Below are 25,824 nucleotides of genomic sequence, written 5' to 3' on the forward strand. Positions count from 1 at the left end.
TTTTGTGCTTCGGACTATTTTCTTAATTTTGGCCACTGTGTCTATGTTTATCTAAATTGTTGTGATTTACAAAGACAATAAATTACCTCAAATAACCAGAACTATTATTTTAAATTACCCTTTTTATAGTTATTTTAAAGCAAAGACTATAGAACCTTTGTGATATATGTTTCTGATGTTTTTTGAAGAACAGTGATATTTATCATGCACGTTCCTGGCCTTACACGGAGCACATGGGGGCTGTTAACAGTTTCCAGCCCGGCACCACACCTTTTGACTTTACAGTGTAAAGTAATGGCAAGACATAGATAATAAAAACACCTTTGCCATGATAAAGTTAATTAACTATGATAATAATAATATTTTTTGACTTCTTGATATTTCTGCTGTGTTTTTATCAGTTCTCCAAAGTTTTCCATTTTATCTGCCATAAAATGGCAGTCATCTCACATTTCCCGCAAAGATCAAGAGAAAGAGATGCCTCAAACTTTTTCTTCCAGTTTGCTCCTGCTCTGGGGTCTTATTCCAAGCATTACTTGTGCTTTGGGTGCTGAGTCAGCTGCTTCTACATGTAAACTACCGCTGGCATGTTTACACATCATAACAAAAAGAATTAGTAGCAGAAATCATTCCAGATACAGACAGAAAATGTTTCAAAATTCTGTGTTTTCACAGGAAAAAAAGCACATGACAAAATGTCTTTTTTTGTTTATTTTGTCTTTTTGCAATTGTGCTTGTCCTTCCTGTAATATTAAACCTCTTGATATTTTTGGTGGCCTCTGATGGTCTTTGTCAGTCTCTTTGTCTGTCTGACTGTGGTGTTATATCCCTCAACTGTAGGAGGAGCCAAAAGTGAAAAACTACCCAATGACAAGAGTTGCAGTACTTTAAGATCAGATTATTCATTGAGCCTTGACCTACTTTGATGTCATATGGCCTAACTGGCAAAGAAAAACTATTCATACTTCATACGTGAGCTCTTCACACATGTGCAAATTAACATTTGTTACAATTAAACTGATGTAAAGAGTGGACAAATCTCAGTGAGCTAAAGGTCCTATAAGCTTCCCACCTCATAGAGGTATCGTTTTGGTCTGGACTCAGCAACACTTTATGAGAGCTCTTTTAGGCAGAAGGAATTTCAGTATGAAAAAATAAAGAGTTGCAATCTTTGCTCTACACCGGGTGCTTTTTAAGACATTCAGTCTTCTGACCAAATTTATGCTGATAGCTTGAAACATTCATTCTTAATGACACTCAATTCAGACAACAAAATCACTGAATTATGAAGTTGTTTTTCAGGGTTTGTAACAGAAGAATAGTTCATGGTATTGTACAGTTAAGAGAGGAGACTGAGAAAAGATGCATTTTTCACTGATGCCTGGAATACACTACCGAGGCCTTGAAAGCGTAGACGTGTGCGATCTGCATGGACGAGCAGATAAAAACACAATTTTTGCCTTTCTCTAGACATTTTCTTCTAGTCTGTCTATCTGTATTGTTCGTCTATTTCCATTTCTGCCTGTGCTTCTAACCAAATTTTTTCCATTTTACCTTTGCACTGCAGCACAGCGATAGTCAGCATTTAAAGACTGGCTAGAATGATTATCAACACTTTAAACACTAATAATATTTGAGAAGTAATCTATTCATTCTTTTTCGCCAGGAAAGTGGGCCAAAGATTATGTAGAGTGCTTTTTGTGTTTGACTGTGCTATTAAAGGGAGGAACTGACTCCTAACATGTTTTTCAATCAATAGGAAAAAATAAGATTTATGAAAGCACTACAGAAAGTCAATAGACAAAATGTTGTGGAAAGGGCAAGGATGAATAAAAGATGCGATGATGAATCAAGGACCAAAGAGTAAGCAAATATCTAAAACATATTAAATCAATTCTACACACTTTTAGTGATAAGCCACAGATAATTATAAGAAAGAACCAGGATCTGAGGGGAAAAGTTAATTATTAAAAACTGAGGGTTTGCATACAAACACTAAAAGTGTTCTTGGTAAAGATGTTACATCTACATTCGGAATAATAAAAACCTTGTGCCTTTAATCTGAAAAGAATTGTATTAGTCACAGAGAATTCTTAAATGCCAAGAGTGGGTGTAGATGAATCAGAATGCAAATAAAGGCATAATTTCTAATGAGGAAGTCAGAGTTGTGTTGAGGAAATAGGCTGTCTTCTCTGGCCCATTGCTCATTGCAGTGAGTGAGGGCAGGCCTGGCTAAAGTGCATCCAGAGGGAGCTGAGGGCTGGATGTGCAGTACTGACATTTGGAAAGGACTGCACTGTGGCTTTCTCCTCAGGGCCCCTCACTAAAGACAAAGTAGACAAGATAAATGTACTCTTTTCCTTCCTTTTTCTCCATCTTCTTACATGCTATTAACTTTTTCTGCCCTTCCCTTCTCTTTACATCTTCATCCTCATGATGTCTGCTCTATCTGTTTTGCAGAGCACTGGGACAATGGGGCCATGGTATACGCCCATTATCTTTCTCTTTATCTTTCAGTCTGGTTCAGCTAGTTGTGTTGTGAGCTCTTACTGTGCATGTCAGGCATAATAATAAGTTATATTTCGACAAAAGCAAGAAATTCTGCACATTAAATTTTAAATAAAATGACAGCAAAGACAACACAGCCAATGCATCATACTGATAAAAACAGTAGTTTTTGGAGGAAATAAAACACGCTTCATGTTGAACAGACATTTTCAAGTTGTGTAGTCATATAGAACTCATCTGGACTTAGATGGTAATCTCTTTGTCTGTTCATTATAAGTATGAAGACAGAGTGGCAGACAAATGGAAGAGAGAGGTTGGCACACAGACAAGTTAAAAGAGAAATGGGGTAATTTGGCTCTCCCAGGTGATCATTAAAGGCTGGACTGAACACATACCAACAACTGTGCTCTTGGACCCTAATAATTTATTGATTTGGAAAACCCATCCACTACTTTGCTCTCATCGGATACAAAGCCAGTGTGAAGTACAAGTAGAGTGATCTAAAGGCAGTAAAGATAATTGAGGGCAGCTTGTTAACAAAATTATATATATATACACATAAACATCGACTCACAAAAGATTGATCCTAAAGTGTTTTCAAAAATTTCTCAAGAGAGATAACAAGCTAATTTTGGACAATTATTGGAAATATTCATACATTATATAGGCCATTTTTGTACAGTATGCTAAGATGTTATTTAATAAGAAAGTAAAACCCAATTTATGAGCCAATTTCATGGAAAGCATCTGCTAATGTTCTATTGAAATACTTTATATAGCCTTTTCTGGGCACATTTAAGCTTGTAAATCACGGTGACGGCCTTTCAGCTACAACAAAGTTCAGCTGATCTTGTAAGATCTACACTTAACAATGTTGAAAACATGGTATATCTGTGTACACTGTTCATTCTCATTACGTCACTAATCACAACAGTGTGTGGTCAATTGTGAGACCTGGTTAATATTGTAAAAACAGAACTTGCTTGTGTGATGAAGCATGACGCTCTAACAGCATCTAATTCAGTGTGGATGTACATTTTTATTCATTCTGCTTGGTACAGTAGACAAAAAAAGGAAAAAAATAATAACAAGGCTGTTTACATTTAGTGAAGTAAAGCTTGTTTAACACTGGTTGAACAGTCACTTCCTGGATGTGCTGAGCACTTTTAGAATCAACAATCAAGACAAATGACAGGTATGAGCAAAGGCACTGCTTTCAAGTGGTCATCAGAAGTGTTAAAGACTATGTACTCACTGTGAATCAGGTCTCTCTGGGAGCAATTAAAGTCGTGCTGTGCACTGCCCTCTACTAACTTTATCTGTCAGTTTTAGTTATGAATAGACATGATGGGAGTGTACCAATCCAAATGAAGGAGGTGGGCTTTTAATGAAGGCTCCCAATCCCAAATTAGCCAACCACTATGAAACATCTAGAATAGATTCTGCCCCTGCCCACCTTCAGCTCCCGGGATGCCTCTCCTTTACTCGCAGGGGCAATTAATTAGTGATGCGAAAGGGAAGGAATAATCGATATGCTGTCAGGCTCCCACCGGCTGAGGAGAGAGACCCTGCCAAACCCACCAGGACCTGATCTCATTACACATGGCAGCCCACTCTCCCCTTTGCAAGGCAGCTGCATTTATCAAAGCAACGTGTCTCTCTTTTGCAACTGTTCTCCATGCTCCATTCCTTTGTCCCTCCCCACATGTTTGGCTTTTCCCACCCTAACAAGATGAAGGAGAGAGGACTGCAGAAGTGACACCCATTTAAGGAAGAAAATATGGGGGAGGGGTAGGAGTTATGAATAAGGTAATAACAATGTGTGCAGGAGACAGCAAGGCTACCCCTGTAACATCTAACTGTGCATGTATTACAGTGTGTACTAAAGGGCTAATAATTCTTGTAAGTGGATGCAAAGGTGTCTTTAACTGAAGGTGGAACCTGAGTGACACTGTGTGTTACTGACAGCTAGTTAGGAATAAAAGCAGACTGTGTGTTATATGGGTTCCTGCACATCTGTGTATTACTTGGGACGGGGTGTAGAGGATAAAAGCCTCTGCCTCTCCTTGACAGGGTTTATCCGCATCACCATCTGCCTTTATCTTACACCAGCATCTCTCATCTCCCAACTGCACTCTGAACACCCCACTCTGTGCTCCTCGCTGATCATCTTATCCAAAGCTGCTGTGGCATGTCAGATAAGATTTTTCAATTCATCAATAATTATTACTCTCTCAAACCCTTGGGACAAAACATGTGGCAGTCAGAAACTAATGTAAAAAAAGAAAAACTGTGGTATACTCCACAACACTCCACTCCACACCATATATTGCTCTCATAGGGCAGCAAAAAGCGATAAAGAGATCATCGTTAAGCAAATGAACTCACTTCACATTTTGACCATGGGTTTGCTGGTCACTAAAAGCCTCTCTGCAGAGGGATAACACTGGCATATCTTGATTGGTATACCCCTGTCTCAATCGTCATTTGTCACTTACGGGGACAGAAGTAGGGGTGCGGCCAAGAGGAGAAAATATAGCCATGCCTCTCCTGCTGTCTCCCACCCTCCTAACACGCTCTCTGCCCCTGCTCAAACTAGACGGTTGTAGTGAAGGATGGCTCCCTAACGGGTAATCAGAGGCAGGCCTTATTTAATGCTCTGAGTCAGCTACGGACAGCCGGTGATAGAGGTACAGTAAGGGAGGCCTGCTGTGCTCTGTGCACCAGGCCATAACTGCAGATGAGACACTTCCTCCAGAGCAGTTGGCGCACATGCCAGCTGTAAATGCAATGACAGCAATGTGAGAATGGCAGTAAATACAAACAGCCTCTAAAAAGAGTACAGCAAAAAAGATTGTCCAAGTTCTAGTTTGAAAGGTGAATCTAAACTGGCCATTCCGTGCCTCGTGAAATGTGTGGCTTGTGATGTTTGCTCTTCTCTTTATTCATGACTCATCTCTCTGTGTATTCAAAGAGAAAAACAAATCAACTCAGTTTGCTGCTCAGTATAAGGTGCTTTTATTGCTAAGATTGAAATTGAAATGACTCCACCATGAAGTCTTTATCAAAGGATGTCACTTATGGACCTCTATGATCTTTATAGGCAAAAAATACTTTTCAACTGATGAGGAAAAATAAGAGACGTTTCTCATATGTGGTTTACCTCAGTAACATTGTTCACCACTCTGGTTGGGAGGGCTGCTTGTATTGCTGACACAATACATATTGGTACAAAACATATTGCTGACATATTGGTACCAATATGTCAATACGTATCATGTGGTAGGAACACTGGAACATAACACTAAAGAAACGCCACAATAGGTATTCTAGCCAGGCTGAAATGAAGGACTGCTCTTCATCCATGCCCAGCTTTCTAACTGCCATTGTTTGTGTAGAGGAAGAATAAACTGCTACATAACTGCAGCTTTTACATGCAGCTTGTTAAAGCTAAGGCAGGAGAGGTTTGTATCCTTACAGTTACTGCTCATTCTGAGTTGTGCACAGATGGTAAAACAATATCACCTGCGTAACAATCTGTTCTGAAAGTACTTGCATTGTATTGCATTAACTGATACTTTAACTACAATCTACAGACAGATATTTTCAACTGCACTGAATCAACCTCAGCTGGGCTAACCTAAAAAAAAAACACTTTCAGCACATATACAGTGTAATAAAGGAACAGACATTTAAAGCCACATGAGTCACAGGGTTATTTTAACTTGGTGATGGCTGCAAAAGTCTGGCTTCAAAGGTCCTACAAGGACATCTGTCTTTTCCAGCAGCCACAGATGGGAGATTATCTGTAAACTTCGTTCCCTGAATCTAACACCCCAGGTCCTGGTGGTGGAAATGTCATGAAGATTGGCAAAAATGACAGCCCAAACTCCTAAATGATCAATTTTACTTTTGTAGAGTGTAACATCCTGTGAATGACATTATGGGGGAATCGGGTCTACTATATCATGGAAAATGGAAATTCCTACTGAAGACATGAAAGTCCCTCTATTCCTACTGAATTCATGTTGTGGGAAGTAAAACCTAAGAGTAATATCAGTGTTGTGAAACTGGCCTTTTTATTTTTCTCTCATTACTTTTTCTACCACTGCCAAGTTTATCTAAACTTTTACACTTATTAGCATGCCCCACCGAAGTACATCGACACTTTGTCGCATCGCAGAACTCCAGAACAAAAGCTAAGGAGACAAATTTGTGGACCACAAATCAGCGGTGGATCAGAGAAGGATCTGCACATGTAAAGTGATGACTTGAGCGGGGTCCTGTAATTGGTACATGCACAGCAAAATTCAACAGCAGAATTCACAAAGTTCTGGTTCATTAAATAATAACAGGAGCCTTTAAATGGAAAGAAGACTAACTGAAAAAAATATGTACCAATATTTAAAAAAACATTGAAAAAGACCAATGTGATCAATGAAGCCCACAGCAGTACTTTCATATTGCAAAACCTTTGCAAAAGCAAACAGTCCAATAGCTGCAGTATGAGCTCTGAGTTCCTAACATGCTCATCTGATCAGAGTAGGTGAAAGGTGAACTGAAGTAGTGAGTTTTCATTAATATGTTTCACCATTCATCCAAAAGGTTTAATTACTTCCATCGACTCTTGGGGACTTGGGTGCTACTTAACTTCTCTGGGTGATTAGATACAGATGAACTCCCCACCAGTCACTAAAACTGATGAAGTTCAAATAGAGCAAATTTCCTTCAAGAACAGACAGCAAACCCCTACGTTTTTGTTTGAGTACTCAAAACTATCTGACCTAGATGACTGTGCATCTTTACAGTACTAGAAGCAATACTGCACTGCATCATTAACTCTTTCATGCACGATGTCCACTTGAGTGGATGGAAATAAAAATATTATTTTTATCATAATAAATGTTTTTTTTTTGTCAAAGTTGCACAATGTCCATTCCATGTGACATTTCAGTAACTCCTCTAATAATTGGTGTAAAAAAAAAAATTGTTCTTTTTATGCCTAAAGATAAATAAAAACACTTGGGGAAAAAAACCTGACAGAGGCTTTCATAATTCACGCATGAAAGAGTTAATGAGTTAGGTCTGCTCACCAACAACCCATTCCTCTGGCATTTTCTAGATTTGCTTCAAAACTCAAAACTCTCAAAACAAAAAAAAGGGGGGGGGGGGGGGGGTGTCCTTTTTGGAGCAGCCAAAGTCAGCAGATTCAGCTTAAACATCCCATCCCAGAACCTGGATATTACATCTCCTAGCCCATGGCCTGATGACAGCATGTCAGGATGGGGTAGTGAGTGATGTCTTACGCTCTGTTATTCTCAGAAATGGACATAGGCATGGAAATCGAAGAAAGCAGTGGCAAGAAAGAGGGGGAGATCTGGGAACAGGGGAATGGTCTATAAAGAGACGGGTGGTTTGTTCAAGATAAGGAATAATGTTCTATCACATCTTGGTGGCCTGCTATTATCAGACATGCTCACCAGTACCCATGATTCAAGTTAGACAGACAGAGACAGCATCCCTTGGAGTGCCCTTTCCTGTAATAACAAGAAATGGGACGGGCTAGGAAAAGCCATTGATTTAACATTAATTTCCTTATTCATTATTAATGATAGATTATTGTTCTAGATTACAGAAATCAGGGTATGACAACAATAAAATAATACATTTTCAGAGGACTGTGCCAGATGAATTTAAAATATGTCAATTGGGGTTAAGACCTTGGAAATCCCATTTGATTCCACAGATGAACCCAACCTAGAGTGAAAAGTGAATACTATTTTTCAATGCTAGCTGAAGCTATCAAATAAAGCCCCTAGTATTGAACTTCAAGGCCACCATCACTGTTGGAACGTGGAGCTATTTGCTAGTTTGATTGGGTCCGTGAGGCCCCCATCAGGTGAGATGATATAGGGCTACGGCTCTAAGCTTTTCAGGTCTAATTTGCCTGTACTTTTTCCCTCAAAGAGAGACAGGCGTAATTAACAGGACCAAAACACCCACCACTGGCTGAACAGAGTCATTTAGGGGAGCGACTCGGGAGGAACGGCAGCAAATGAAATGTAATTGCAGTGGGAGCAGAGGAGCTGGGCTGGCATGTCGGAGGCACTGATGTGTGTGTGAGAAGGAAAGAAAGAGAGAATGAAAGGGCCAGACATGAGGGAATGAGGGACTAAATGAAAAACACTGAAGTTAGATAGAGAATATGCACTTGAGAGAAGAGCAAGCAAAAAGAATGACTGATGAGGGATCATGAGCGACAGGTTGAGATAAACAGTGAGGAGATATTCCTTCAGGTTAGAATAAAGCACTGTGGCTCATCTAAAATGACACAAAGTTTAATCCAAGTTAAAGAATCTGTTTGATGAAACTACAACAATAAATTGCAGTCGGGTGTAACCATGCCAATGTTAGCAATCATTTCTCCAATCATTTTTCCACATTGTTGACAAATTACCGTATCATGTGTTTGTTTGGACTGTTCATTTTGTACATCCTCAGAAGGTAACACTACATGTACACAAGTCACTATATAAATGTAACCTGTAAAGGCCCAGGCACTGTAGAGGTAAATGTGGGCATATTTCCAACTTTCTTGATTTAATGTCCTGAAACACCATCTCCTGCAGCTCTCACCATTTTTCCTGCCAAAATCCGAACATAAACCAAATGCTAACCTCCTCTGTTGTCTCCAAGTTACTTGTTTTCATCCTGAGGTCTTGCATGGTCCAAGCTCGCTAGTTTGACCCCTAATGGAATTCTTTGGTTACAGATGATGTACACACAGGAAATTATGTGAACAATTATACAACAACAGAGCTGGCTCTTTGATAACCACTTTCCAATTATTTTTGCACCTCTCGAATGTGTATTCGTATTTGGAGTGAGGAGTTAAGGCACAGCAACCCAACTATAATATAATATCCCCTTTCAGTGTAATCATGGATGGAAAGTTCTTGCTGACTTTTTGATCAGTTGCCTGAGGCCATTTTTCCTTATGAACTTGCATTGCAGTCATTCTAAAGATCTAAATAAACATAAAACCTGACTTCTGAAAGGCTGATGAGCCATATTTTTGCTCATGATGAACCATCTTCTCCAAAATAATGGTACCAATGTTGGCTTGGACCCACGGCAAAACTTTCAAGCAGTTCTTTTTGTTTAGACCACAAAAGCTCTGGCTCCAGACCAACCAGACCAGCAAAAAAAGATTATGACTGCCATGTTAAAAAATCCAGAGCCAGCATTGATCGTGTCTAGTTTATTGCTTATTACTCTGAGAGAGAAGAGTTTAAAAAAACGGCAACAATAATGTGAAGCAATGCAGCACTGAAAGAACATGAGTTCAGCTCCTCTCATTTTCCTGCTGCTTAACGTTTCATATCACTGGTTACGTTTGTGAATGCTGCCCAATGTTCCGTGTGTGGCAGCATTCACAATCATCATTTGCAACTGATATTTAAAATGTGTGCAGTTATGGTTATTAAAATTGTGTTTTGATATTGTCAGCTGGCGTTCATAGATCTTGCCAAATGGCGTGTATAAATCTCACTCGTACTGCTGCTCATAAATTCTGGTTACCCAGTCAATGTTGCAAGAAGTGTTCACAAACACCAACTGCTGTTTAAACAGCATTTATCAACTAGACCGATGATATAAAAATGTCAGTTTGTTGGAAAAAACGAGACAAACAATGTAATCTGTTGTTTTTGTGAACATCAAGTGTTGCCCTGCACTGCACTGAACAAAAGTTCAGAATACACTAGAGAGACGGACGGTCAAACGTGTAAGAAAAGATGTTGAAAGTGAATTTGAAAGTGACGTGGCTCACTTCAGTTTCTCATCTGTTTTTATGGGATTTACTGCAAAACTTCGATACAATGGAGGCAAATGGAATTTTGTTGCAGTACTTGCAGAGTTACATTGACAAAGAGAACAACAACATCTCATTACAGAAGTCACATTACACAAATTAATCCACATAACAGAGTGTTGTAAAAGTTCTGAGAAGTACCATTTGTTTCAGCTCAGAGTGGTTCCACAAAGACATGTTTCCAGCAGGGTCATTAGATAATGTTGAATAAGTATGAGTAAATAACATTTGTGCTGTTTTAGAGAAATACATTGTTCCTATTTAAAAAAAAATACATTTCTATTATTACATTTTCACAAGAAACTTCTGTTTGCTTCCAGTGTGTTTGAGGGACTACAGGAATTTTTAAAGACCTGGGTGACAGGAAAGTGACACACTCACTATCATACAGAAGCACTACGCGAAGGAGAAAATGTGTGTGTGTGTGTTATGTGCATAAACCATATAATACTGTCTAATGTTGTCCTCTAGCGTTGTATTAATATTTATATGTCACTCTCCCCAAACAACCTCTAAAATATGAAAAATAGCAGGAATATCATAGCACGTTACAGGAAATCACCCATGACAGATCAGAGTCGTAGTTGACCTCTGATTCATCACCACTCCAACCACCATTTGTTGAGTCCATTATATTTACAACTTTAATCTCTCATAATTACAGTCATTATCAATAGTTACTGCTTGATTTCAAGAGCATTTAAATTGGCCTTGACCCACTTGGTCGATCCAGCAGCTCTGCCCATTCACTCTTTCACCTATTCCTCTCTATTTCCCCATCATCCCTCACCCTGTCACTCTCAGTTTACCGAGCACTGGATGAGAAGTGACCCCGGGTCAACTGTGTTCCTGTCGCTTTCAGGCACGGGTAGCCCAAACAAATTGGGGTCACTGTGAAGTGAAGTGGTGTGATCACACACACAAACATCTGCTTGTTCAGACAGCTGAGGGTAGATAAGTGGAGATAACAGTGATATTGTCATCTAACTCCTTATTGGTGCAGCATGACTTCTACCAGCCACTACAGTTGAAAATACTTAAGATTTTAAGTGTGTTACATGATTAGTGGATCACAGTTAACAGTTGTAGTCCAAGTTGGTGATTAACCGAAATCCTACCATAAAAATGACTGTGAGTCCGGAATGTAATATTTGGTAGAGGAAACACAGGAGTCAACAAGACAATTAGAGCCCTGGTAAGTGTATTTTTAAATGCCTGCTTTCTCGTAATTACCATTTCAATTTGGGTTTAAATCACCTTTAAGCCTCTCATGTGAAAGCTTTAAAACCACGATGAGGGTGATAACTAGAAATAAGAAAGACTAGTGCGCGATTAGTCATTTTCTGCACTCTGAATGCAATGATACGTTTTGGTGGCTCATGCAAGGACTTCAATTAAAAAAATCGAAATACCGGTTAAAGGAAGTACCTCAACAGTGTCAGTGTCATAGTTTTTGTCTTGGTGAACTACGCAAGGCTTTCCCTGAAAACGTTAGTGTCCATAGACACCAATGCACCACCATCCCATCAGAGATGAAGATTTTTGGACTGAGCAAACAAAAAACTGGATAGACCAACCCTGTTCAGTTCGGAGGACACAGCGTTCATGAATTCCAACAAGTGTTTCAAAATTCAATTTGTGTAACCACAGGACAGTTTTTCATATTGTCTCAGTCCATTGTACCTGGGCTTATGTCCATAGAAGACAGTAGCGTTTCTGAATTATGTTCAAATATGGCTTCTCTTTGAAATAGAGCTTTAATAGAGCTTCAATGTCAGCTTGAACTGTGTTCATGGACAATGCTCTTTGGAAGTGTTCCTGAGCCCATGCAATAATTTTCAAGACTCATCATTTATTTATTTAATACATCCAATATTGATGTATTGATGCTTTTTACACTCGTCTCCAGATTTTCAATCACATCATGATATTACCTACTGTAGATGAAACATTATTTTGAAGGTTGTAGATTAAATTTTTTGCAGATTGCTGGAGATCTGTCAATTTTATTCCTGAGAGACTCTGCCTCTATATACTGCTCTTTTAAAACCCAATCATGTAACTGGCCAGTTACCAATTAACCTATTTAGCTCTAACATCTTCCTCAAGCTCTTTTTTTCTTCTTAGCACCACAGGCTTTTCCAGCCTTTTCTTTTTTGTTCCAGTCCCTTTTGAGATGTGTAGCTGACATCAAATTCAAGATAAGCTAATTTTTTCCATCTAGTCATAAAATGTCTCATTCACTGGTTTCAACACTCGCAATGTGTTTTAAAAAAGTACTGTTGTGAATGAATATTGGTGTATGAGATTTGCAAATTGTCGCATTCTGATTTTAAATGATATCTTTACCAGCTTTTTTGGAATTGGTGTCGTATCTTGTTTCCAGATAAAACAATGTATTCTTAAAGTTTTAGGTTTCATAGCTTTAGATGCCTTTACTGAGTTAATTCCAGAGAACTAGAAACACCTTGCTGGTGCCCCAGAGAGGTTTTAAAATATTGGTGTGCTTTCCAATTCCCTCATCACCCCACCCTGCCCCAAATCAATGTGCCCAGGATAATATCTTACTATGTGCAGCTCCAGGTAATCTCCCAGTCCCTTGGCACTCTCTACCCTGACCAGAATGGCTTCCTTCAGCTGCGTGCTGAAGCCCACTGCCAGCCGGTCTGCCCTTGTGCTCGGCCGGTCATTGGGTGGCCAGGTGTATGTGATGAGGGCTCCGCCTCGCCCGAAAATGTAAGTTGTCCCAGCTGCAAAACACATGGAGAAATAGATTAGTGAGTTATGACAGTAAAATAAAACTTCAAACCTCATAAATCCAAACACAAAATAAGTTCAAACAGAAAGTACAGCATGGAAGAGATTTGACTACAAAGAAGAAGAAGAAAGCTGACTTTTTAGTAATGTAACTAGACTTTTTTTGTCTTTATGTGTTGTCATACCATTTCAGCTGGTGTTTATGTATTCTCTTCTGATAAGTTCTTTTGTTGTGTTGAGCACATTGTGGAAATAATCTGCATATTATAATTTGTTAAGTAAAGCTTCCTTTTTAAACCTAGTATATTCAATTTTGTGCAGTAAACAAGACAAAGTTGCAAATTTCATGAGCAATACATTAGCAAAATGTTTGAAGGTCAACCCTTTCCAGCAGAAAAGCTAAAAATGGGCAGCTTAAATAACAAATTTAATACACGTGAATGACTGGCTTCGTTCTGGTTACCAACACATTTGTGTTTGTGGCAGTGTTTATTATGATCATAAGGTCAAGTTTAACATTACCGCTACAACTACATCAGTGTTTGCTGTGGCTTCCCTTTGAAATGCTAATTTGCCAAGTCACTGTAGTTTCAGTTGCCTCGAGTTTTGTTGCATTCAAAATAAGGTGCCCTGACAAACTTCTTTGTTGGCTATGCTATTAGTGTACCCAGTCACCTGTCAACACCAACAAAATATATTCCTCTGATCTCTCTGTCTAAGGAACTTTGTCTCAGTAGTATTTGGAGTTCTAGCAGCTAAATGAATAAATAATAAAAAAAATGTTCATGTTTGAACTGTAATAGAGTGGTTAATACTTGGCTTGGCTGCAGTGAGCTTGATGGGAAATGATGGGCGTTGCCTGTGATTAGCATAAAGTAATGAAACCACAGTGAACCCCTCTCAACTCTTGGTGCTGCCCCCCCACCCCGGTCATACACACACATATACACACAGGGATACTAACACATTTACAATATGCAGCTAAATGAATACCAAAGTGAACAAGGGATTTGGTTATATTCATTATGCACACCAAAATCCCACTCACCAACATCATTGGAATTTCAATGATTCCGTTAATGACAACACCAACTATTTCTCAGTTGTGTTTCACTGAAAGGACATCAAGAGCATGACCATGAAATCTGGCAAACAGTCCAATTTTCTGTTGTTAGCTTATCAGGTAATTACAGGACTATGGATTCAGATATGCACGGTCACCCATGGAGACAGAATGACAGAGCATTGGCTTTTACAGCAATCTGATGCTTCCTTATGAAAGTGCACATGTGTGTGCTAAGTTTCTCTGTAGGTGTGGATGGAGCAGCGAGGATGGAAAGCAGAGGCTGTGATGACTGCAGGGCCAACAGGCCAACAACATCCTCAGATTGATGGTCATACACGGGGAAAAATCAGCCTGATGAAGAATGAGGACAAGCGGTCCTCATGCACGCACAAACACACTTACTCAGCTACCTGACACTTTCATTATCTAACAATCCGCTGGTAGCCATTTAAAATCGGCTGACACACACCGCTCTCCTCCCTCTGTCTAGCTTCCTTCCCTTTCTCTCCGACTCTTACCAACCCCTTTTCCTTCCACCTCCCCTCCTTTCCTCTAAGCAGAGCTTAGCCCTCCGCTCAGCTCTTACTTTCTCGAGGCTGTATTATTTCAGCACTGACTAATTATCGCAGCATGGCAAGGAGGGCTATAAAAAGGTTGTGTGCTGGAGGAGGAAAAAAACAGAGAGGGTGAAGAAAGAGAACAGGGCATGGAAGCAGGGAATATTTAGGGTGGAAAAGTACAAATTGTTGGTGTTCTGTCTTTTTCTTTTTCCTGTTTATTTTCTATGGAGCACTGGTGCTTTGCAGAAACCGGGCAACATACACCTGGAGAGGAAGGAGAGAAAAAATTTCTAAAATGGCCGACAAACACAGAGGGAGGGGAGCCATGTTGTGATAGATGAGACTGGAGCCATGTGGGAGAAATAGGAAATGTTGTTAATGCATCCATACAGTTATAGGGGGAACTGACTTTATGTCTTATTCGATTTTCTACACAGAGGGATAACTACTCAGGCTGTGAAAGCAAACATTTAAAAAGCAGGGATTTTCTAACAAAAGACAAAAAGTATGTGTATATAAAGCAGCAGTTTTGAGCAGTCTTGTTGGTTACTTTTACAGGCATTAGAGTTCATTGTTTTTATGTAATTAGATACATGTTCATTTAAGAAGCTCAAACTCTTCTTTTATTCAATGTCTATTTGTATATTGTGCTTTTCAGCATCAGCTATACCCAAAGCCCTCTACAATATCCTATTCACTTAAACACCAATGACAGCAGAACAGCCACATAAGCCGTCAGGAACAACTTGGTGTTCAGTATTTTGCTAAGAGATTCTTACAGCTCTTATCCACCAGGCCGTTGACCAGTCATCGAGAACCACTGGATCTTTATTCAACAGTCTGTGTCTTGTCTTTTTGGTGTGTTAAACACCGTCTAAACTGTGGGACCTAGTCAAGGTATTTTACAAAACGATCCAACTTGTTGTATCGGTATGTCTGCATCTTCTTCCACAGCCAGTGCCACTACTGAAAAAAAAATTAAAATAAAATCCTACCTGCCATATCCTACAACTACACACAAACCTCAATATAGAGTGAATGACAATGATGTGATAATAGGCAAAGTCTGCTTTGTTTACTTTTTTAAAACAATGTGGTCTTCTGGGGTTTTTTTTAGACCAACGTCTTAACTGGCAGTTGGATGTGTGTTCCACCACTATTTTTTTGCCTAGATGCTGGCAACAAAAAGAGCACAAGCTGGGGGCCTGACTCTTGATGTTGGTTTGGTATATTTAAAAAGCAAGGAAGCATTGGGAATTAAATTGACAATTCTACAATTAGTGGACAACCCACTATGAGCAAAAGCCACTGGGCTCGGAGTTGCAACATGAGGCAAAAAATGATCAAGTACTCTAAATACATAAATACATGGCCATCTGTCAGGAAACAGATTATCAATCAATCAAGTTTTTTTGGGCACTTAGTGGCCTATATATGAAAGTGGTTTGACATGAAAGTGGGCCGAGAGAGACGGGGAGGACCTCCAGCCTCTGTGCAAGGGGCAGCCTCTTAACTAATTAGGCTACCTTTTTAAAAAACACACAAAAGCCTCTGTTAATGAGCCTAATATACCAAGATAAAGTCACAAAAACACCCACAGAACTGCATCTTAAATCCAAATTAAGTACTGGAAGCATTTTAGAAATGTGTTCTGACAAATTTCAATTAAAATATCTGCAGTGCTGTCATGTAACATTTCAGGAGAAAAGATCCTCAGAAATACATCGCATTTAGGGTGAAGCACAACTTAAACTTATAATATGGATCATCACTACATATTCTATGCATGTACTCACACTGAGATAACTCATCAATTAACAGTCCTCTCATGCATGGCATTTACCATATGTTTCATCTTCCTCAGGGAGTTCCCCATACTCCTGATGTCACTGTGACAGTCATACCTGTCACCCTAAACTTTGTCTTAATCATCTGCACATTTTCTTTGCTGCCATAAAGCTCACAAGCACCTAAGTCCCAATGTTCTCAGGCAGAAAAACTCAGACTCAGACTCTAAAGTCAAATAAGAACTTCTTAGGTCTAACAACACTCTTTCTACGTCTTTCTTTGTCTTTTAGCCACCTGACGCTGACTTTGCCTTCTTTGATTCGTGCAGCTGATAGTGCCCACCTGCTGCTTTGTTGACTAGTAAGCCCGTTGCTCATGTGTATGTGCACTCTTCTCCCCTCTAAATGAGTAGACAAAGAAGGCACAGAGCCTCTAATGAGTAGTCTGACTGGGTGCATCCATGTGTCACTGTTTCTTCCAGCAAGCACCTGCTGCTCTGCTTGAAAAGTCCCCCTGAATACTGCAGTGCAACACACACTAATGAGAGGATGAGACAGAGCTAAAAAGAGGGGGTGGAGGTGTTTATCAAATCCAAGAGGACAGGTCTGGAGGGTATTCTCTCCTGGTTGTCTTCAACACAATGATCTCCATAAAATCAGGGACATCTATGCACACAGTGCAGAAGATCTTTGAACACACAAAGGTCTTGCTAACTCTCCAGCAGGTGAGCACATCAAATATTTGCCCAGGAATGGATCTGAAACTTTCTGTCTGCTTTGCAAAATGGTCAACAGGAATGAATATAGTGTAGCATTAAGCACAGTAAATTTGTCTCTATCAAAAATTAACATTTGTGTCTTCAGTCTGATCGTATCTTCTTCACAGCTACAGTAATGATTTGTTTCTGGTTTAGTCTAGTGGGCTGCTCTGGATGTCTTCTTGAAGGCAGCATGTGTTGCTCAGTATACATTTCTTCATTAATGCTGCCATCAGAGAAATGTAAAATTAGCTTTGCCAAGATCACCTGTACAAAACCCCATAACCCATATCACAAACCTATTGCTGGAAACTGTCTGTTTAGTCATTTTTTGTCTTTGGCTCTTGAATACTGTTTGTTCTAACTGCAATACATGCTTCCTTGAATGGTTTAATGATATTCCGCACTGCAGAAGGAGAAATATGCAAATCTTCTCCAATCTTTGGTTGAGAAACATTGTTTTTGACCAGTTCAATAATTTTCTCACACATATCGACAAACTGGAGATCCTCTGCCCTCTTCTGCCCCTCGAAGACACAGCATTTCATGGAGGCTGCTTTGTACCAAAGCATGATTACAGTCACCATTTTGAACAACATCATTATTAGAATTTTTTCTAACTTCATTACTAGCTGCACATTGCCCTCATTCCAAGTTTTTTTCTGCATGTGTTACAGACCCGAAAGGCAGTAATGGTCGTATACTAACAAATGAAATAAAGTTCTCAAGACAAAATACAAAATGTCTTAGGTTCATAGTACATGACATAAAGTCAAAGTGTGTGATTAGCTGTATTTTTTAGAAATATATTGTCCATGCTGTCATAAGTTTGTGATTTGAGATTGTATTTTCTTAGGTTGGTCGCTACTTAAAGACCTTTGAAGATGTGCACTAATACACATATGTATTGTGTATTTGGTGCTGCTTTCGGGCTTCTCAACGAACAAAAAAAAAACTATGAGTATAGATTCTTCTGACCCATAGTCCACCATGACCTAGTTAAGCAATCCTGTCTTACTTTACAACAATAACAACAATGATGGAAATGTTCTTTTACACTCATTACTCATCCAATCCAAAAGAAGAAGATAAATATTTATTACTTTTGTCCAATTAGCTTTGGTTTCATCGATCTGGCAAATCAATCCTACCTCCAGATCTGAGGATAGAGAGAATGCAATCAAACCTCGAATCAAACCATGTGGGATGCCCCTTGATTATAATCTCCATTCACACGGGTTGGCTGGTAATTTGGTTTGAAGAGGAACGGTCTAAAGAAAATACAATTTTCCTTTGTCTACGAATCGGGTGGAAAAAAATAATCAGAAAGGACTCATGAATCAAAGCTGTAATGAAAAACCTATTGATTTAGATTTTTTTTTGCACACCCTCCCCTTTTCCTCACCCTCCTTCTCCACATTGGGGCGAGAGGAGAACGCACAAGTTTATCATTGGAGTTGCATTCTCTGTGAGGGACCATTGATTTGGAATAGTGGATTCTAGGCCACCGCCATCTACTGTGCGGATAAACAGGTCATATTGGAGAAAGCAGACGCCACAATTTTTCATTAAGGCCTGCGGTCAATGTTGCGGTGTCAAATGCCAGTTGCAAAGCCTCCTGGGAGTTGACAGTGTAAAAATTGCAAGACAGGCCAGCAATAAAAAAAAACTCCACAAGGAAGAAAAAAGGACTGATGGTGGTGATGAAGTCAATACTCAAGAGACAATGAGCCTGAAGGCACCGGTGCTGTGCACTGATGTAAATTCATACACACTTCTTACTTATAACCCCTCAGGCTCTCAAAGCAATAACAGAGATGGTTCCACAAAACTTTATACATTATTGCATCAGAGCTGGCTGATTTTTTTAAAGCTGTTTAGAAGACAGACAGAGCTATTGATTCCTTTTAGAACAGAAGACTCAAACCTTTTTTTTACCAACTCTTTTGACACAATATATATTTCGGCAACTCTTACAAGATGTGCAGAGTGGGGAAAGAAAGGGGCTGATATGAGTTTTCAGAAAGCTGTTAATCTTTAAAGATGCAGTCTTTTATGTGCATGCACTCACACCCTGACGAGAACTTTAAGCACAAACAAGTCCTGACATTTTGGGGTCTTTCCTTCGTCACTTCTCACTTGTGCAGGATCACATATCAATACTCAGAGATGAAACATTCTTTATATTCTAACAACCTCGCCGACATTGCCATCCTTAGTCGGATGGCTGTTTCACTGTGGCAGAATAGAAGAAATGACAACCCAAAGACTGACTGCATCTAGAGTGGAAATGGCAAGTCATTCCCTTCTGGTTGGCTAATATTTCTCTTCAATCTACACTTTCTGAAAGATTGCTTAAAAGGATGAAAGCCCTCTGTAGTACAATGTGAGACGACACTTGATCATGGATGCCTCAAAAACTCAGAAAGGACAGTCAGTCGTTTCTGTGTAAAATTTTTTTTTTTTTTCTTGCTTTTTGTGAAAAATGTGTCTTTGACATGTCAAACAGAAGAATTCATACAAAATACGGACTGGATTGGACCATGCTGTTTTTACATCTTTGTCTATAAAACTGCCTATTTGAAACCATTTAAATACAAATCTGAACAATTATCAGCATTTTGTGGCTCTTATTTTAAAAATGAAAGGAGGAAGACAGAAATTGAATGTTTTTGTAATATTTTCTGTCATGACTTGGCTTGCTTGATTTGAAATGTTAGAATGGCAAATCACTACAAATAAATTTCACTTTTGTGATCTTTGTCACAAAGGCATATCTGGAAATCATCTCCCGAAGTCTTCAGGAATCACTTCGGTCAGCTTGAGATGTTTGATGATTGTTACCCCGCCCTGTCTCTGACAGTGGGGACTTGATACACAGTTGTACCTTTTACAGTCTGGGAATGTTTCTCCTTTTTTGTTTTCAACACAGACGATGTGATTTGTGAGGTTGTTAGAGACATCTCAGAATGCTTGTCATGCACCCACAGGGGGATTGATATCAGAGAAAGGTTTTTGTACAAATACCATTCCACAGAAAATTAGAAAATACATATGGGTGGGCTTGAGGGTCAAAGAACCATCAGGAGAATATGAAAAGACAGAGGTGGAAGTCATGCATTTATGATATTTCATTCTCTGACAAGAAGAGAAATGTCTTTAGAAAGCTTGCTGGGCAGGACGAGCATGTCCAGACTGCATATTTTCAGTTTCAAACATCTGGGGAGGTTATCGATCATCCCAAAACACACCCTCCTGTCTGGTATGTTTGAGACAGGGACGTCCAACAGAAAGCAGCATTTGCAACAGATTTAAATCAGTTCTATGAAACTACGAGAAAAAAAGGAAAACTGTGTAAGCACCAGATTAACCAAGAAACCTTCACACATGACCAAGAACTACATGTCAAAACTTAATCTGTTCTTTTTTTGTGTTTTTTTCATTTAAACTATTTTCTCAAATAACTGTGATTGTGTGCCTCCAGTAGCTCTGCTTCCATGTGGCTGGGATGAAAATTTGGAGCAAACTGTTAAAGAGCCACTTAACAGAAAAAGCCCATTAGTCTTGTTTTATTCACTTGTTTTAAAGTGAATAAACTAAGCTCCATAATGTTGTCAGCAGGTGGTGATGTAGGTTATGTCCCGCATAGCTTTAATTAAAAGTGTTGTCCCTATCTGGAAACCAAATCTCTTGGAGGAAGACAGAAAAAAAGGTCTCAATGGCCAAGAAAACAAGAGACAAATGGGAGTCTTCAAGAATTTTTTCAGTCCAATTGAGGTAACTTGTCCATCAATGAGTATTTGCTTTGTTTATTCTCTCGAAGCTGAAGGAGCTGACATTGAGTCATTTGAATTAAGTGTTTGCTGCACTAGAGATAATTCGTCGTGTTTTTAACTCTTAAGAGAGGTTGGGAGGTTTTCTATTTTGTTTTCATCCTTTGTTTTTTGTGACCTTTTTATGTGCAACTTCCAAATGTGAATCCAAGCATAACTGACATTAAAATGATATAAAGAGGAGGAAAGTGAAAATAAGAAAAGATCCCTGTCGCCAGGATATTTTGATTTGTTTCAGTTTTGTCTACAGTGATAAAACAATATTGGTGAATAAGTTAAAGTAACAGTTTTGCTTTGTTTTGCTTCTGAATTATTGGACCTCAACTTAGAATACTACAGATGAAATATTCTAAAGTACCTTTGGCTAAGTAGTTTGAGTTTAATCTAAACTGTAAATATGTAGTATTCATGCAAACATTTGCATTTCGGGATATGTCCTTTATCTTGTCAGACATCTGTCACGAGTGGAAGAGAAAGAAGGATCCAAAATAGTTAAAGCTGAAAAGAAATTTAATAACAGTTTTCGTTTACAGTCGTGAAAAAAGAAAGCACCGGTTTTAATCCTTTTCTGTCTCTCACATAGTTGCAGTGGAATTTTGTCCCACTCTTCTTCGCATTTCTTCAGTTCACAGCAGTATTTGCTGATGCACAGCTCTCCCACCACAGCATTTCAATCAGGTTAAGGTCTGGACTTTGACTGGACCATTACAGCACACTGATTCTTTTCTTTTTCAGTAATGCAAATTGCTGCTTTGCTTTGTCTCATCGTTCTGTTGTATGACCCAGTTTCAGCTAAGCTTTAACTATCCTACAGATGGCCTCAGTGTTCATGGTCGACTCAATGACTGAAAGACGCCCAGGTCCTGTGGCTGCAAGACAAGCCCAAATCATCAGCCCTCCATTTCTGTGCTTGGTGGTTGCTATGAAGTGTTTGTGTTGACTTGTTGTTTAGTTTTTTTCCCAAATGGGGTGTCTTGTAATTTGTTCTGATGCAGCTTTCCAAACCAAAGCCATGCTGTCATGTTATTTCCTGAGAGAAGATAATTTCTCCTGGCAACACTTCCAAATAAGCTCAACCTGTCATGTTGGTCATGAAATTTATGTCGAGTCTGGCCATGTCTCCACTTTTGTCCTCAGTCTCTCCTGCCCTGCCATCAGCTTCACTCACATCACCTGTGTTTCTTCCCTCAGCTGCATTCGCTCAATAATCATCCTCTACTGTATTTAGTCTCCAGATTTGTTCAGGTTCATTGTCAGATCCTCCCCGTCACTGATGTCATGTTTGTCAGGGTTTCTTTCATAGTCAGGTTTTGTTTTGTCAGTTTTTCATAGTTAGGTTTTTGGAATTCAGACTCAGTCGCGTCCTTTGTTTGTTTGGATTTTGAAATAAATCAAGTTTTTTAAAAATCTTTTTATATATATATTCTTCTTTCACCTATGTAATATTTCCAAAAATGAGAACATCGTGTCTCAGAGTGATACAGATTGTTACTTCCGTATTGAACTATTCTAATTCCTCATTTCTGGACTGTAACAAAAAATCTCTGTTCCGATCTTCATCTGACCTTGGGGTGAGGTTGATGGTTGACGTTCACTCCCGGGAAATTTGACAGCTTTCTTGAATGTTCTCCGCTTGTGAATATATATTTTTTTTCACTGTAGAATGGTGGACTCCAGACAGTTTGGAAATATTCTTTGCAACAACTTAGCAGTTACAGTTACTTGTCTACGTATCATTGCTGGTGTCTTTCCTCCTTGGCATTGCATTAACACACATCTGAATGCTCCAGAGCAGCAAACTGACAAAGCTTGCCGATAATTAAACACTGCTTCAGCATTTAGGCTTAGTTTTTTGCTAAATAAAAAAATGAAAGAAGATGTAATATTTTATCACAGTTTAAGCTCTGGTAAAGACCTTGTCTTGAAATAAACCTCACAAATTTAAAGAGGATTGTTCACGTGACTGTAAAAGTGCTCAGAAACACATTCAAGAAAAAACAAACCCATTCAGAGCAGCAATAGCAACAACGTTTTTTTCACACTAACTTTTTTAATAACATGCCAATCAAGTAGATGCAAGAGACAGAAATGTGTAAATATTTCAGATTGAGGGTCTGCAATGGGAGTATGTTGATTAATTATTCACCATGTTTGGAGGTAATGCACCACCAGATTGACCCCGCTACCCCCCTTTTTTTTTTTGAAAAAGTGAAAGAGAGTGAGAGACTGAAATATAACAGTGAGCAGAAGGTGGAACGAGTGAAGAAATTAGGCTGGTGCGTGAAGAAAAAAGATTAGTGAAAGAGGGATGCAAAGTCCGAAAAGATAGCCATGACATGCCCGTGGGCACTGACATGTGTTGGATGAGGAAATAATAACAGACGTGTGTAGAATAATATCCTTATTTCCCATAAAGAATCATTAAGCCGCAGTGTTCTGAAAAGGTCAGACTGTTTTTATTAGTGCCTGGTTTATGGGAACACAGGTGTGTGCCTGTCTGTTTGTACCAAGGGGGTACAAATGTGCAAGCAAGTGTGTGCACTTCTTAATAATGTTTAATAGCCGCAGGCCCAATTAGTGTTAACATCTTCCTAATTACGCTGGAGTGGCCTTCACAGTGCGTAAATAAAAGCAGGCTGAAGCTGATGTTAGCCATTCTCATGCACAATGGGGCGACCTGATGAAATTATATAGTTACACAAGGGGAAAAGATTTTCTGCATGAGGGGTACATGCATGCCATGAAAGAAACAAATGGGCACAAAAAGGGATTTGAGGATTTGAAGCCAAATAAAAATGAACCTTCTACAGAGTTTAGAATGTGAAAAAAACAATTTACAATTAAAATGACAGAGGTACATTAAAATAGTTAGAGCTGCACATTGACTTTCTCTCCAGTTTAATGAACATAATGGCCTCTCAAAAATACTACTTGTCAGTCAGTAACAAAATGAACAAATCAATACCTTGTGCAATCAGTTGTCCAAGCAAACATCAACATCTACTTTAACAACTTAAAGCCTAATATGAAAAACTCTTCAGAGCACTTGACTGGTGGTTGAAGCAGCATTCTGTGGTTCTTTGATGAAAAGCGCCGAGTGTGCTGCGGGGCTCAGGCAACCTAACCTAAAGATGTAGGAGTAGTTTAAAGAACAAAGCACAGTGTGCACAGCTGATGGAATAATTTAATCTTGTGTGACATTTAGTGTTGGAGACTGGTGGAGATGATGGGACAGATGATTGAAAGCAACAGAAAAAAAAAGCTTGGAGAGAGAAACAGAGACGAGATGAAGAGGAGATCAATGGGAAGCTTCTTCCAGAGAGCAACAGCACAGATCCAGGGTTTCATTCCCTAGGATGGTATTCCTCAGACTCCATGATAACCCACATCAAAGGGGGAGGCAGATGAAGTGAGGAGATGAAAGAACAACATGGTCTGTAGTCTATGTGTGACGCATGCATTAAATAGTGTGCACATGTGTGCTGAATGTGTTCTGACGTGAACATGTGAGGAGCTGGCACAGGTCAGTTCACATAGGAATTTGGGATCTTGTGAAGATTTGAGTGTTTATGATACATGAAAGCTGATGGGTGGGATTCAGTACTGCCTGACTGCATGTCATTTCTACACACACATAAGGTCCACTATCTATTCACTTGAAAATCAAAAGCTTGCATATGCAAAGATTAGCCTCGAAGGGAAAGAAGAACAAATCTAAGCCTGTACCTTTGCAGACTGAAGGTGGTCTGTCTTCCCTCTGATCTCACAGGACCTTTTAATTTGACATGCACTGCTTTGGTGGTTATTGAACTGAACAGTAAAATTCCAAACACTAAGAGTAAGTAAAAAATAAAAAGGAAATACAGTAAAGGGCTGACTAGATGAAAAACAAACCAAAAGAAAACCCTGCATGACAGCTCTCCAAGGACCCTGGTTAGCCATCTGAAATGCCATTGGTACCTGTTTTCTGATGTCGGTGCCCGACAGAGCAGCTGTCTGGATGTGGCTGTCACTCAACAGATATTTGACATATAAAAGTGGACTTTGAAAGCTTTAAGAATTAGGTGATGAATGCGAGATACTAAATAAGGGACTGTGCTCTGCTGAGAGACCTTCAATGGAAAACAAATCGAGCCAAACAAATAATGTGTTGCACGGCAGGGGTTAGGGGAGAAAAAAGGACGACAGAAAAGGAGATTTACTGTGCCGTGTCTGGAACCACAACATGTAGCCAGAGGCGCGTCACTTCCTCCTTCTCATTCTCTAACCGCCCCTCTCTCTTTCTCGCGTTCCCCTTTTTCATCTTAAACCCTCCATTTTAGTCCCTTATCCCTCCTCTGTCTCCGCAGGGTGGCAGTCAGACGTAGCAGGCCGCCGCCGTTATGTAACAATCCATTTGTTGGCTGGTGCAGCCGATGCACAGCAGCAAACACGGCCCTTATCTGCACAGACGCTGGTGCTCGCAAACAAACACAAACAAACACAGACTGTAGCAGAATGGAAAACATAAACTGGGGTTTGTGATGGCGGTCTTATGGTCGTCTTTGCTGGTGCGTCTTGTTAGCTGAGGAACCAGCTGGACTTTGAGGCAATCTGTTGGGTTTAATGATGCTCTGCTGAAGGCGCTTACATTTATCCCAGTGCAGTTTCATTTGCCTTGTATATAAACACATTAAAGGCTG

At 39.5% G+C, this 25,824-nt stretch overlaps 1 protein-coding gene across 7 annotated transcripts in view; it reads right to left on the minus strand.

Annotated features, from left to right (window-relative positions):
- nrxn2b (neurexin 2b) overlaps nucleotides 1-25,824 on the minus strand; it is a 634,570-nt gene that overhangs the window by 90,619 nt on the left and 518,127 nt on the right. For all 7 annotated transcript variants that reach the window (XM_072375804.1, XM_072375805.1, XM_072375806.1 and 4 more), the window contains one exon: nucleotides 12,950-13,131. In XM_072375804.1, coding sequence (XP_072231905.1) covers nucleotides 12,950-13,131 — 182 coding nt within the window. The remainder of the gene's footprint in view (nucleotides 1-12,949; nucleotides 13,132-25,824) is intronic.

Source organism: Leuresthes tenuis, unplaced genomic scaffold (genome assembly GCF_036924035.1).
Source record: "Leuresthes tenuis unplaced genomic scaffold, fLeuTen1.0.hap1 SCAF_22, whole genome shotgun sequence".
Lineage (NCBI taxonomy): Eukaryota > Metazoa > Chordata > Actinopteri > Atheriniformes > Atherinopsidae > Leuresthes > Leuresthes tenuis.